General features: G+C 49.6%; 1 protein-coding gene across 5 annotated transcripts in view; it reads right to left on the bottom strand.

The window, feature by feature from the left end:
* Positions 1 to 15801, bottom strand: part of hth (Meis homeobox homothorax) — a 479196-nt gene that overhangs the window by 181316 nt on the left and 282079 nt on the right. For 4 of the 5 annotated variants that reach the window (XM_086904801.1, XM_086904799.1, XM_012490499.3 and 1 more), the window contains one exon: positions 13275 to 13382. The exons of the other annotated variant lie outside the window; for it this stretch is intronic. In XM_086904801.1, the coding sequence (XP_086760927.1) occupies positions 13275 to 13382 (108 nt within the window). The remainder of the gene's footprint in view (positions 1 to 13274; positions 13383 to 15801) is intronic. 5 annotated transcript variants of the gene reach the window in all.

Below are 15801 nucleotides of genomic sequence, written 5' to 3' on the forward strand. Positions count from 1 at the left end.
CTATTTGAGGAGGACGGGTAAAATATCGATAGGATAGGAGAATGCAAGGATTGATCGAATTGGAAGGATTGATTGAAATTTATACTTTGATAATTTAACGTGCTTTAGAATTGACTTGGAGAGATTATAAATATTTACAAGACTCGAGATTTAATTAATGATTAACAGCGATCGGATAATTTAAAGGCAATTACTGATAAATCGATCGCCATGCATGTCTCGTCGTTCGAGTGAAATTTAATTAGCCAAGAAAGTGAAACTTCATACTGCGATTCTGATGTTTCAACGATCCCGGATTAAGCAGATCCAGACAACTTTCGACGGACGCGGCAAACGCTCGTCGTCTCGCGGTCGTCGCTAAATATCGATCCAGCCAGAAACTATCCGATTGGATCGACGATTCGGGACGTTGATCCTCGCCGTGTCAACGTTCCGTGGAAGGGTTACGTAAAAGGCTATTTCGGTTCCACGACCCTTGTCTCTCGCGTGATTAATGAAGGCGACGAATTTATAAACCGTCCCGATTCCTAGCGGGCAAGGTCATTACCTTCCGTTTAAAAGGAACGCTCCGATCGAACGCCGCCCATCGAAACATACACCTCGAAAAGAAAAATTCTTCGATTCACCATTGAAATCGACGAACAGTCACGAAATATACTTTTCTCGACCGATCAGTCGCGAGTGAGATGATCGAAAGAAAGTCGAATTTGCATCGCGGTTTCAGCGCGGCAATTTGTACTCGGGCGCGAATAACCGCGCGGAGAATGCGAAAAGAGCGACGGCTCAGCGTCGTCCTCGCGTGTATGTAAATGCGCGGAGGCACCTGCAGTGATAAATTGATTATCCCTCCTCCCGGCGAGGCGAGGCGAGCCCGGTTCTCTCGATCCGGAGAGACTGGATCGTATTATAATAAATACATAATATCGGTACTTTACGCGTCGCAGGCTTAAGAAACATTGTGGGTAAAGTGGTGGCCCCGGGGCGAGGTGCAATTTTGAGAATTTTTTCACGCCGCCTTCACGATGCAGCAACGATCCGCGGGCATAAATATATGCGCGGAGCCCCAGATGGTAGCTGTCCTCCATTACCACGCCCCCGATTTTCTGGATTCCCTTAATGCATAGAACGCACCACTATTTCATCGATATTGGCATCTTTATCGCGGGTGGCTAGCTTCGACGATATATATAAAATAAAATGGAAGGTGGATCTCTGGAAACGTTTCGAGAGATCGAACCTGTGGTTCTCGATATACATACACACATGTATAGATGTGTATATAGGGAGGATGGCCGAAATAGGGGCGTGTTACACGAACAGGGACGGAGTTGTTGTCAGGGAGAAGAAGGTTGAGGAGAAAGCGGAATCGCATTGTTTCTCTCGGTCGTGGCAATCCGTTTGTCGGAGCGCTCCACTCGAGCCTTCTCATTTGCCCTTACACTCCGTCTGGTCTCATCGTCCAGCTTCTCCACGAGGAGCTCTCTCTCTCTCTCTCTTTCTTTCTCGTCGAGTGCTTGGACTTCTCAACCAACCCTCGAATCAACCCTCCAAGCAGCAGCGGAAAGCCCCCTGCACACGCACCCTCGAAACGTCGACAATTAGTTTCCCATTGACCTATACCGCGGACCCCTTCACGGCCTGTACACGCGAAAGAATTAAACCAGAACAACAAACAAACACGGAAGAGCGATTACAGGGGTGGACCATGTTTGGACGTGGCGTGGCGAGAAATCGTGAGAGCGATTCTTTCTCTCTTTCTAACAACTATCTCTCTCTGAACAGTATTTATCGTGGCGATTTTTCGAATAAAATCTCAAATTAGGAAGAATAATATCTACATATATATATATATACAACGAGATCGGCCGTATAAATTTATGCGGATGAAAGAATTGGAGGGCTCTCATTACCGAATCTCGAAGATGGAGCGAGTCGACGTGGTAACAAAACTGGTCTGGAAGCGAGCGAGTCGCGTATACATATATATATATATATATGGCACTGATAGCCGGCGATACCAGTGTCGATACGTGGTCGGAGCGCGTGTTAGTCGCGAGACCTCGGTCGGTGTCACGTCCGGCAGGTAGTTGTGGAGCGTGTAGCACACGCGCTCAACCTCTTTCACCCTCTGGCACCCCCTCCGGGGTGCCGAGTAGACGCCGGTTGTAATTAAACGGGCGAGGATGCTGCCGGAATAAAAGTCGAGTGGCTCCGGCTAATTAACGACGCCAAGGTGTTGAAATCGAGTCGCAGTATTTCACCCGTAGGAGAGAGAGAGAGAGAGGGAGGAAGAGGGAGGGAGAGAGGAGCCGGTTGAACCTTTCGGGTCGGTCGCGCGACGAGCCGTGTCGCAGGCCACGAGGGACACCGCAGAAAAAACGGGCACCGGTCGTATGGATCCTCGGGACACGGGCAACTAATAGGGCGGGGTGAGAAACACGTCGGCGTGGAGATAAGAGGAGAAGGAAGAGACCCATCTGGCCTGGCATAATAATTTGTGCTGGCCCTCTCTCTCTCTCTCTCTCTCTCTCTCTTTCTCTCTTTCTCTCTCTCGTCTCTGGTCCCTTGTCCCGGGGATGAAGAGGGAGGATCCGGTGGTCTCAATTACGGAAGAAGAAAAGAATCCACGTTGAAACGACAAGAAAGCAGAGGAAAAGCGTGTGTGATAAGAGAAAAAGGATCCTCACCTGTATACGAATTGAAAGTTACGATGAACGTTCTTTCTAATACGAAATTCGATTTATATCGACGTGGGCGAGGCATATATCGTACGCGTAATAAAACAATGATAAAACGGACGGAAAGTGTGGACCGTTATCTCGCGAAAGGAGCGACGACCATCGATAACATTTTTTTCCAAGGAACGAACATACGAGAGAATACGCGGACCCCGAGTTGTGTCGCCGAGAATTCGACGTGTTGCCCGACGAAGAGAAGGTATTCGCGACGTCGAATGGCCACGATACGATGGAAAAAAGAGAGAGAGAGAGAAGCGGGAACAAGGAAGATCATTGTACTCGTGGATCGAACGCGACGGATTCCGTGTACGATGGAATGTAACTCTGTAATAACACGGTGAACGTACCGGCAATATCGGATGAGGTATACGCCAACCTTCTCCTGTGTCCGACGATGTAAACGCATCGTGGCGGCTACGTTCTAATAGATATACCCCTCCCCTCCCCCCTCCTACCTTCTTTCCGCCAGTATCCCTTTAGCAATGAGCATCGAACGTACTTACCACGGCGAAACGTCGAAGAAATATACTCGGATGACTATTCGACGCAGAAGGGTCAAGTTATACGTACACGCCGAAGGTACCTGCAGGCACTTCTCGAAAACATTGTTCCTGTCTGTTGCCAGCTGTTTCAAGGATACGAGCGAGAATTCCTTTCGAGTCGGCATAGATGGGGAATCGCGAAGGCGTTCCATGTAACGATATCGTTCCTGTCGCGAGAGGATGATACGGTGGGAACGCAAAGTTTATCAACGACTTTTGCAGAAACGAACTTTCCTCGAAAGGGGGTCGAACCCGTTGTTAATTATCCGAAAGATGGAGTGACAGGAGAGCTCGGCAGTGCTCTCCCTCCCCCATTCCCGAAAGGTTGCGCGAAACTTTCGCTCTATTTTCGCGTTAAAGTCTGAAGAATTTACCGTGCCCCGTTGTTTCCACCACGGTCTACCGCCCTCTCCATCCACTTCGCCTCTTCACCTTCGTAGGCTCCCATTGTAGTCGGGGACGCCGGTGCGCGCATTGTGCTCCGACACAATAATAATTGCGCTAATGATCGCGCTCGAAAAGCGCTTCGTAATCGGTGGGCAGAATCCCTCCGATCCCCTCTTTAGTCATCCTTTAAAGAGTATCCCAAGAGAGCGTTTCGAGCCGCTCGAATTTTTGAAAAAAAAAAAAAAATGCAAACTGCAATCCGTAATAATAACGGGTAACGACGAGTTCGGTTCGTTCGAAGGTGTATTCGATCGTGCGAACGACTCTGTTGCTAGTATATAAAAATACGAAAATCCCGTTCGAATATATATCAACAATCGGATTATAATTCCGTCCTCTTTAGCTCTTCGAGCAAGACAGAAGGAGGAGAGAAAAAAAAAAATACAGAAAAATGGAGAAAAAGTCGATCCACCTTTGTCGAGCAATTTTGCGAACTCCAATCGACAGAGAGAACAATTACGGACGAATTAGCGAGGGAAGAAAGAGAGAGAGAGAGAGAGAGAGAGAGAGGAAAAAAAAGAATGAATCTATCCAGACGCAGACAAAATTAAAAGGGAGACACGGGAGGAGGGAGTAATGAAAGAACAAGGGCGAAACGAAAGAGAGAGGGAGAGACAGGAGGCAGCGACCTCCGGTTGAACTCGTGCTCGTCACACAGGCCCTGGCCCACGTATACGTTAAAGGGATAACGTGGACACGCGTGTGAGAACGGAACGTACATTCCTAGGACGCGCGTTAACGTACATAGGAAAGCGGGTAGGATACGCCACGCGGGGGCACTCTCTTCATTTCCAGGCTGTCACGAGCAGAAGAAGATTCGGCCTGCGTTTGACAGCCCTAGGGTCTGGGTTGGGTGCTGCTGCTGCTGCCGCTGCCGGGGCTGGGCCGTAGGTTGGGAGAGAACTCCGTGCAGGGGCACGTTCGAGGTGGATGTGGATGTTGGAGGTGGAGGCAGAGAAAGAGAGCGAAGCGGAGAGAAGACGAAGGGGTAAGAGACGGAGGAAGAGAGAGAGAGAGAGAGAGAGAAAGTTGGCGTGTGCCCATGTGCCGGTACCACCGATTGTACCGCGCTGTACCGTGCTACATCGAGAAACCACCCTTCCCTCCCACGTTTCTCTATTCCATATAGCCTCCACTCACCCTCCTAGCTAGCACACTTTCAAGCTATATTCGTCTCTTCCACAATTTTTTTCTTCCTTTCTTTTTTCTCTTCCTCTCTCTCTCTCTCTCTCTCTCTCTCTTTTTTCCCTCTCCGTTTTGTCTCTTCGCTTCTCCGTGTATATTTTCCCGGCGTGCTCTTCCCTTCCCTACGCTACGCTCTCTGCCCTCTCCCGTTTCTTTGTCGCCCGATGACGCAGCCGGCAGACTCCGCTCTCTCGGTCCCTTCGTAAATTCCGCGTTTTAATTATTCCACCATGTTTCCTTTGTCCTTTGGCGCGCGCACGATGCTTCTCCCGAGATGTGCGAGAAACGGACCATTTCCGGCAGAAGAATTTTTTAAAACTGCTTTCCTACCGGAACAATCGATAGAAGAATCGTGTTCGCCGCACGTTGCGGGAAAAAGGATCACTTCTCGAAAAAAAAAAAAAACGATCTGATCGCGCGAGAGAGAGAGGATTAACCATTAGCCGTTATCCCCAGATGACGCGACAACAAGAAACAGTTACGAGTTTCGACGAATACGACGAACCACGAACCGCCTGGATTTTCATATTTCGAGAAAGTATCTCGAATATATTTGCGTCGCGACTCCTCGAGACGTTCCTCTCACGAAATCGTGAGAATAAAGACCGCGACTCGAGGAGGCAGTCGATAACGGCTGCGAGGGAAGAGGAAGGGGGGAGAGAGGGCGCGATACGTGGAAACACGTATGGACGTAGACGGGAAACGCAGATGCAACGACGGTTGCTGTTTAATATCGGAGTCGCACATGGGCTCCGAGACACATTTCACTAATATTGCACACCCCGCCACACCTCCCACCGAGCTTACTTCCAGCGAGGAGAGCTCGCGCGATTCCCAGTCACACACGGTTTACATATCTCTCGGCGCATTAATATATTCAACGCGTATGAATATTGCAGGGAGGGGCGGAAGAAACAAGGTAGATAGCGGGAGGGAAACGAAAGAGAGGAAACGGGTGCAAGCAACTCTCGCGCCGGGCTAAACCATTGTGCCTATATTTCGACTTCATGAAATCTGCACTCCTCTTCTTCTCCTCCTCTTTTCTTCCCTCCTCGGCCGTTACGTGTACACGACTCCACCTCTCCTCTCTCGCTCACCCTCCTCCCCCTCCCGCTATCTCTCATTGTTCAGCGACAGAGCTTTGTGCTTTGTGCCTCCCGCAACTCCGGAACTATTTCCGTGCCTTTGAGTAAGGAACTAATGAATACGGAGCGTGGATAGCGCGCGGCACGCCTGTGCATACTATATCCCCGCGGACGTGTATCACGTTTATCGGCCTGTCGCCTTCCTTCTTCGTTCCCTTACTTCCTCTCCCTGCTCCCTCTTCTTTCGGCCACCGCGGCGTATCGTCACGTGACGTTCTCGATTGTTCCCCAACCACGCTCTCCACCGATCCACCTCTATTTCCACTTCCCTCTATCTCGGTCCGTTTCTTCTACCGTTTCGCCTCTTTCTTTTCGCCGACCGTAACCGGAAGGGTTCTCGTTATCCTCCTATCGACGAGAAAAGGATAAAGGGATTTCGATTCCGTATTCCACGATGATTTTCAGAGGGAAATTTTCATTCTTGAACGGTAATAAGAACGCGTATGTACGCGTATCTTCGTTTCGCTGCCCAGTGGTGGTGTTCCAACTCACGGCCTCGTGCAGTTTCGAGCGGGACGACGTTTTCGAGCGAGGCGTTTTCTGCCTCCATGGGAACCAATTACCCTCTCCCACCCTCTCGCAAGAATGGCCGACCCTCTAGGCGATGGTCGCCGGTATGCGAGTCGCCTGTATTCCTGTTGCCGAGTGACCGCGTGTGTACGATCGAGCGTACACACGGGCGGCCGGCTTGCAATCGTAAATACATCGAGCCGATATCACGTCCAACGGAATAATTGAAAGGAACGATCTTTTCCTCCTCGAGAGATCTACAACCGCGATCTACAATTTATAAATTAATCCTGACAACAACATCCGCGCGATTCTGTTTCTCTTCTTATTTATTTTTGACCGATTAAATTTTGCGAATATGTAATCACGAACGAAACGCGGACTCGATATTACAAATACGCATCAATTAACAGTTTTCCTTTCGAAACTCGTGGACGAAACCAGTGAATTTTGAATTCGTTCCGTGTCGTAAGAAGCGTTTTAAGAAAAAAGAGAAAAGGAGCAATAACTTTGCGATTAACATCGCGAGAAGAGATTCCCTGCAAAATCGCGAGGAATTCGCTGGAAAAGGGAAAAATTCCACGAAACAAGAGCACAAAAGTGAAATACATTGGACCAAGCGATTCTCATATACCGAGACACTGTTATTCCGCGAATACCTCTCGCTACCTTATGTATTCGCCTATGTACGTACGTATGTACGTATATACGTACATATATACGCTCATGAACGTGTGTCCGGTTCCTCCGTAAGAATGGTTCCAGAGGAAACTTGCGAGTAAGGGTCGAGGCGCGAGGGTAAGAAGGAGACGGGGAGCGAGAAGGAGCGAGAGAGGAGGCACCGGTGATGGATCGTCCAATCAGTGCCGCGAGATGGAGCACGAGAGAAACGGAAAGGGAACGGGGGGGAGAGAAAGAGAGAGAGAGAGAGAGAGAGAGAGAGAGAGAGAGGGGGAGAGAGAGGGAGAGAATGAAAGAGCCGGAGAATCTTCTCCACCTATGGCACGCAGCGGACGAGGAGAGGAGAGGAGAGAGGTCATGGTCGGGTCGGTCTCCTGCTAATCGAAGAACACGAGGTGGCCCTGTGCGGCCGCACCGAAGGAACCTCTCTCTCTCTCTCCTTTCCTCTCTTTCTCTCGTTTCTTCGCCACGAATGCCCGGCTATTGTGCTCCTCCTCGCTGTAACTTCTCTCTCGCGAGAATGACGGAGGGAATGGATGATGAATTCACGAAGGCGATGGAACAACGACGACGACGGTGTTTAACGTTTCAATCGGACGTCGATGAAGTTGGAGAAATTCGAGGGATGGCCTCACGGATATTTCACAGAGTTCGAGAGCGGTGATGGTGGTACAAAGGGAGAGGCTGCAATTAGAACGGAGAGAAAGAGAGAGAGAGAGAGCTTTTAAGGCGAGCTAATTATAAGACCGCATCGATCACCGAGCGAGACAGCGTTCCACGATTTTCTCGGGCGGATCGCGATGTACCGGTTAGAATGGGTAAAGAGGAGTGCGGTTGGTACGAGGGGTTGGACCGAAGGGTCGTGGACCGTGAGCCCGAACATCGTTCAAACCACCGTGGTGCACAATAGGCGGAGGGGTTGACGGAGATCCGCGTTAACGGGAGAATCGGCTCGAACCGGGACGAGTTATTCGCGCTGGAGACACGGAACAATAGCGTAACAATCCGAGATTTTTCCGTATCTCTATAATACAAAATTTCTCCTCCCCTTCTAGATTTTGAAAATGTAATTCGATCGAAAATAAGAATAAGGAGAAGAAGAACGGACGAGATGTGATCCGAAGGGAGATAAACGCGGATCGAAAGAGACGAGACGAATTCTTAAACGTCTTTGCTATCTCGCAAAATTTCGATATCCGCCCCCCTCCCTTCGGTTCGACGAAGGCAGCCCCTCGAGTGGCAAAAGGAAGGAAAGGAATAGAGAAAAAAACGAGGAGTTATTGGAATCGACTCTACGCCACTGGTCGTAGAGAACGTTGAAAGAGGGAAAGAGAGTGGAGCGAGGGCGGCTAACAATGGCCGCCAACCAAAACATCCGATAAATCTAACCGGCCTGGACCTCAAGCCCCGAGGGGTTTTAAACTCTCTCTCACCCTCCCCCCCGAAACACCGTCGACGCGGGCGCAACCCTTACATTACGCTACACTCGCCGGAAAAGGGAGCACACTGTGCCGTGTGCAGGATGGGTTTCAGGGTGGCGAAGGAGGAGAGGGTTGGCCCGGGTTAGCACCGCGCCTCCGCGGCGAGGGGATTGATGCGATTCACGAAAAACCAAACAGAGAGAATTCCCGATTCACCCTTCCGCCCTTTTATATCTTTCTCTCTCGACCGACAACCCACCCCGGGACAAGAACGGTAACGAGATCTGCGGTGAGCGAACGGTCAAGTAGGTTTTCGACGGAATCTCGACGAATTTGTCGTACGAGGCCGCGTCGTAATTTATCCGCTCGCACGCTGACACCGAAATTCCACCGTGTGGGGGGCGGTTCCAACGTTTCTTTCTCCATGGCTATATTTATTTCGGAAGGGTATTCGATTTAGCCGTCGCTTAAATTTTTCGGCGACCCAGTTCGAATATATATAACCAATATCGTCGCGATAAACGGCTTTTCTCGTGCTGCTTAACGGTGAACGAATGGAGAGAAAAAAAAAAAAGAAAAAGAAAAAGAAAAAGAAGAATATTTCTCGCGTTCGTGTCGTTCGTCGAAATTTAGATCTATTCTTTAAAAAAAGAACGATTCGAAACTCGATGTGTCGTATCGAAGAGTCGTTACGTCTATCGATATAAACAAAATAAACGAGGAATTCGTCGATGTTACGAAGCGAGAAATTTCCGAGAAATGGGAGGAAACAAAAGTAAGAACGAGGCACGAAACGAGTTTTGTTTTGGCGCGCGTTAATCCCCCCTACTCGTGTGCTCGGCGCGGTCGACGCCGAGTCAGTCATTCGATTCGCGCGTCGATTGGGAGACGTGTCGCGAAAATTTCGGATCTAACGGGGAGAGAAAATAGTTTCGAATTCGAAGACGGACGCGATTTGAACGAAACTGAAAATAACAGAGACGTCGGCGCGTCTTAGACGGGGAACGTGCCGGCTGGTAATGGATTGGCCGACGAAAATATATAGCTGAGGATAACGTGGACGCGCTAATGCTGTCGTCGGTGAAGAAACTCGATTCTCGTCCGCGAAATGGTCGGCGTATCGGGAGTTAAGCGACGCCTGGAATCCCGCGCTATTCCTCGCCAGTCATACATAATCAGCTTTCGCGGAGTTTTCGCTCCCCGCGTCTCCGATCTTTCTCCCTCTTCTACTCTGGTTGAACGGCGAGCCACGTTTCCGTGTCGAAGAATGTCGATGGCTTTTAAACTACGTGCGTTTAAGCGCGCGCACGCACCGCCATCACGGTGGTTTTTCAACGGCTGTCCACGCTCTTCGTCTTCGCTCCAAGTGTGGAAATTCAAAGTGCGGGGAACCGAGGCTTTCGCGCGAATTTACCGGGAACGTTTCCATTAGTTTCGAATGCTCGGTTCGTGTGGAAAGATGGAGAAATTCTCAGAAATTCGCGTTTCGAACGCGAACAAAGGGTGATCGAGGAAATTATAGAAAATTTCGAAATTTCGGTGAAAAGGTGGGTGTGAAGGGAAAGGAGGGGGGAGGGCGTAAATTGCAATCGTTGGCGGCGGTTCTATTAACGAGCTGCTAGGAAATAGTCATTATTAATAACCGGTTGCATCCTGCAACAAAATTTATCCCGCGCTTCCGCTCGGTCGTTTAATTCAGTCACCGGTATCGGCCGCGTTCAAAAACCGTGCGCGGTCCAGCGCGATCTACCCGCGCAGCGAGACCCTTCCCCGAGCGGGGTGGGGAGGGAAAGATTATGAACGCATAAATCAAAAATTAGCATTAACGATTCATTATTAACAGTCGAGCTGCGCGGCCGAGATAAAATTTATCCCCCGTTTCCGTATTTCGATTAATTAATGCGAGCGCCCCGTAACGCTTTTTAAACGACAATATTAACGCACCCGCGCCGCGGAACAGGCTGACGTTTTAACGAATGGATACCGGGTTACCCGGTACGGGAGAGACGGGGAGAGAGAAACGCGGAATAATCATTCTTAACCTTTGTACTTTCATCAATCGACCGTGCCTCGAGCGAGCGAAAAATGGAATATCGCAAACTGGGTGAACTAAATCCACCTTTCCTTCTTTCTCCCCGCACGCTGTTTGATTACCAACAACCTATACTATTATTTAAACCGGCTTTTTACCCGACCCGTTCTCCACCACCCGTCCATCAAACTTCCCTCCCCCTACCCCTCCTCCTACCCCCGTGTATATATTCAAAGTCGGCGCAGTTCACACGCAGTAATTACGATTAAACCTCGATCACGTCCCCCTTCCCTCCTCCCCCCTCCTATATATTTATCCACCACGAGTCGATATCTCGGTTTATCCGGTACGATATAACGATAAAACGAGTGTGTGCCATTGCTATCGCCGCGATTGTCGTCGCGAGAGAAAAAGGTGGGGGGGAGGGGGAGGGGGAGGGGGAGAAAGATCGTGGACGCAGGAAAAGAGCAAAAAGGAAGCGCAGAAGCTTTCTCGGAGAGAGAGAACCGCGTATCCCGAGGTCCACGAGCGGAGTTTGTGTGCGCGCTCCACCTTCTTCTCTCTCTCTCTTCGCTGCGGATCCGTCGTGGCTCCGAATCCGTGGGCGAAAAGAAGAGGTCCGCTCGTACGAAGAGCGAGGCGAACACGAGGAGGAAGAGGAGGAGGAGGAGGAGGAGGACGAGGGAGCAGAAAGAGGGACAGACAGGTCGGTCCGAGAGAGGAACCCGCGGCTGCCATGGTTACCGTCGCATTCCCGCCTCGCCTCGTTGCCATGGAGACGCCTCGCGGCCCTCTCCCTCTCTCTCTCTCTCTCTCTCTCTCGCCTCTTTCGCCTGCCCTCTGTCCGTCTCCCTCGTCCACCCGGACTCTTCCCTCCGTCCTTTTCCCTCCGCCGTTGCCCCTCCCGCACCCGTCCACCCTCCCCGGCTTCCCTCACTCCGCGTTCCTCCCCGTCGTCGCGCCAACTCCGCCAAGCTTCTCCCCGGCTCATTCGCTCATATTCTCTCCGCGCTCCTTCGGACGAAGAGGAAGAGAGGGCCGGCGAGATAAAGAGGAACGCGCGCGCGAGACAGGGGGGAGGGGAGGGGAGAGGGGAGAGGGAAGCGAAAGAGAGCGCATGCGCGATACTACTCCCCGACGTCTTCCACGACGGAGCGGACGTCTCCCGGTTTCGAATCGTTCGATTAGTTATCGACTGAAAGTGATTTACGTCCCTTCCCCCCTCCCCACTTATCGGGGCCCTCCTTGGCGGCCGCGTAATTTAATTAAAGGAGAAATCGTACGGATGGACAGCTCGCGCCGATCGTTTCCGCGGGAATCGGACGTGTGTATCGATAGGTATCGATGCTCGACATCATCGCGCCACCGAGAGATCGCGGCCACCGGTGGCAAACGAGGCTAACGAGGCTAACGCGCACGTTTACACGAGCCACTGTTTTCGATTCGAGTTTTTCGAATCTCACTTTTTTTGAATTTTATCCAGTATATATGTATAAGCGGTGTTTTTGACAAAATGTGATCGTATGTTCGAAAATACGATCGGTTTTAATAACGAAGTTGATCCGATTTTTGAGTAGTTTTTTTTTTGGAAATAAACGTTTCTTTTTTCTTTTTTCCTGTATATATATATATATACCGATAGAAACGTGAAATTTTTCAATTTGAAATTTTAATACAGCGTTATATACTCTCGTGCGTTGTTATAAATATTCAGATTTCCATTTCTCTAAAATCGAATGATTTATGCCAATATATTCGTTGTGCAGCGAACGTGGGGATAATCAACGAACGAGTCCCACCATCGCCTCTTGTCCCCGGCCAATTTTTCTTTCCTTCTTTCTTCTCCTTTTTTTTCCTCTCCGGATATTTCGCGGCCGAGAATATCGGAGATAAGCAGCGATGTTGTAACACGTCGAGATGGGAACATGGGGGAGAACGCGTGTACGCGCCGCGGCGCGATAGACAGGCGGAGGTGTAAGCGGCTTGCTTTATAAGCCCCGATTCTGATTGGCCGTCGCGTCACCCGATATCAATATTTATTCAACGCGGCGAATGCCCGAGGCACGATTAAAACTTGTTTATGCCGCGAACGATTGCGCTCCTCCCACCGAGGAGGCCGTGTATACCGCGCGTGTTTCACCGCGCTCGACCAACCGTCTGCACACGTTTCTCCGTTTCTACCCGGCCTTCGTGAAATTTTGCGGAAAAACAGGCGCGAATTTTCTTCGAAGCAGACGAGGAGAAACGAATTTTTGCGTTATAAAAATCGGATTCCGCCGGATCCACGGGATTAGAGATTCTTCCGATTCTCCGTTGAATCTCGTCGTAGCAAGAGCGTGGATTCGCAGAAGAAGTTCGCGAGATCGCGAACAGAATTAGAGTTGAGTTATCAAGAGTTAAGCAGAAAGGGTTAGGGGTTAAGGAGAAAAATCACAATTCTACTCGAGCATCGGGGAAAGGTTAAGAAAAAAAGAGTACGAGCCGAGTATTTCGGTTGGAGATGTTCCGATGGAAGGGTTTGAAGAGAAAAGTTTTTAGAGAGAGAAGAGTGAGAAGTTTAGGTAGAGACTTACCGGGGCTACCGAGGAAGACGGAAGAGTAAAGAACGCCACGACGCGCATCGCTCGCCGCTCGTTGCGCGTCCGGCGGCGAACTCCATTCCCTACGCGGACACCATTTACCTGAAGCAAAGAAAAAAATCGATTTCACCGTTAATCACTCTCTCCATACAACCTCGTATCAAGCAAAATTACCCCCTCGACCGGTTCTTTTCCTTTTTTTTCCCCCCCTCCTTTCTTCTTCTTCTTCTTCTTTTTTTTTTTTCTCATTCTCTCTCCTACGTATGCGAGGGAGAACAAGCACGCGGTCGCGTGATCGGCGCGACCAACGGTGGTACCGGGGTGTATACGGGATTTGCATCGTGTCAATGTGAACGATATCAGAAACGAGTCGAATCACCTCCGAGAGAGAGAGAGGTTTAATGAAATGCATAAATATTTCTGCGCAACACGAGTGGAAGGAAGAAGGAAATTCTTGTGTGCGAGCGAGCGAAAGAGAGAGAGAGAGAGAGAGAAAATTCTCGGTAGAAGGAGAAATAAATTCGTGTGTATAAAAATTGTCGAAAGGGATAGTTATTACGAGGAGACAGAGAGCGGCGTGCGCGCGTGGAAAGAATGCAGCGAGGGCCGATGCACAAAGAGGGCGAAGAATTCGTGATCGTTCGCATCACGACTTCGAACTCGGGGAGATTCTATCGCGTGCTGCTCCATATATATCCCGTTACTCGTTTCGTTTCTTTTTTGCACATGGGCCCGGCACATGCGATCTCACCCCTGCCGTGCCTCTCCTCCGGCCAAGAATAATCGCGCAATTATAATAATTAGATAAACGCGCGAGGAGAGCTTGTTGCGTTAAGAGCCGGTACTCGCTCAAACGGATTCACCGCCTACCGGAATGTATCGAACGAATCCTCGGGGCGGTAACGTTGGATACGACAGATATACTGAAACAACGGATACAGGTATCCCGTATATTTCACGATTAAATTGTCCCCGATTAATACTCGCGAAGTGGGGAAACGGTTTTTTTTCCCTTTTTTTTTTTTTTTTTTTAATTTTTTTGCACGTGATAGAAAAAACGAACATTTCTAAATTTCTCTCGAACATGATATTTTGACACGTACGAAAAAAAAAAGAAAAAATGAAATACGAAATTATCGTTCGTATTCCATTTCGAGCTGTTTTCCACTCTAAGAGTAATCTTTCGATTCGTGCGTAGCAAAATCGTATTTTTCTTTTTCTTTTTTTTTTTTTTTTTTTCAAGAGAAATTACGCATTAGGCAATCAGGAGGAAGGATGAGAAGAGAAAATGATCGAAGGCGACACGCGATTAACGCGAGAGGAGACCGCGAGGCTGATTTATAAGGAGGACAAGGGGGCGAGTCTCGTAGCGGAGGTATTGCAATTTTCCGGATGCGAAAATAGGAAAGGTATCTACTTTATTTCCAGAGGAGATCCCCGGCTGAATGAGGATACACGGTAAGAAAGGGTGGCACCGGGGGATAAGAGTAAGCCGCGGAGCGAAGTAATTTCACACGAGAGAGTAGGGTCTCGGCTGGGCGGCCGCCGGATCCGGCGGAGCTACAGTCTTATCTACGGAAATATAGCGACCATCCCCCGGCGAAAATTATATTCTTGAAAAGCAGAAAATTGCTTGGGAGACCGGTGGACCAGGCGCGCCGATATTAGGTATCCTCCTCCTTCGTGTGTCTGATCCACGGTATAACGAATAACGATCTAGTCGTACGGATCGATTAAATTCAGCTGAATTTCCAATCGGATACGTGTAAAACATACAAAATGAGAAAAGTGCGTTTTTGTGAAAAATATCGAACGCTATGATTTAAAGGATTCGAGAACGGGAGGGTCTTTCCTTTTCGAGTTCGGTTTCGAGGATGATTGAAATTAGGGGTTGGGATTCTCTAATTCCAGGGCCCGAGGAAAAGGTGCGTTTAACCTGGCGTTACGGTTATGCTTGCTCGTGTTAATTTGTGGCCTAGATAAATGACAGGGTTGAACCAGCCATTCGAAATATATAATAGTTAGTCGTGGAAGAGAAGCAGCCGAATTCGCATTAACGACGGGGTAGGAGGATTGCAACGATTCCACGGGAGAGAAATAAGCTTTTCCGTTCTAATACGGATTGCACGCGACACATTGGTCGAAAGATATCTCGGAACAAAGACGAGGGAACGTATCGCGAGACGAGGGAAAGATTTCTCTGCAGGTAGATGGATCCGCGGGAAGAAGTGGAGGAGAAGGGGAAGGGAGGGAGCGAGATGACTGCTCCTCCATCGTCGTTGGAATCCCGCCTTTCTACGCTCGGAGCAGGAACGAGCGAATAAACGATACATCAGGATTATTCGGAGTCGGCCGTTGCCGACCCATTAAACACTGGCAGACCGTGCGTCACAGTTATCCCCGAAGTCGTCGTCGATGAAACGGGACTCCGGGAATACCTGTAGGATCCTAGAGCGCGGAGGTGGAGCGGCCGCTGAAGAAATTTATGGCCACTAAGAGACAGGGTGTAATCATACGCGTC

This window comes from Apis florea, unplaced genomic scaffold (genome assembly GCF_048593485.1).
Source record: "Apis florea isolate Af1SG1 unplaced genomic scaffold, ASM4859348v1 contig_2350_pilon, whole genome shotgun sequence".
In the NCBI taxonomy this organism is placed as follows: Eukaryota; Metazoa; Arthropoda; class Insecta; order Hymenoptera; family Apidae; genus Apis; species Apis florea.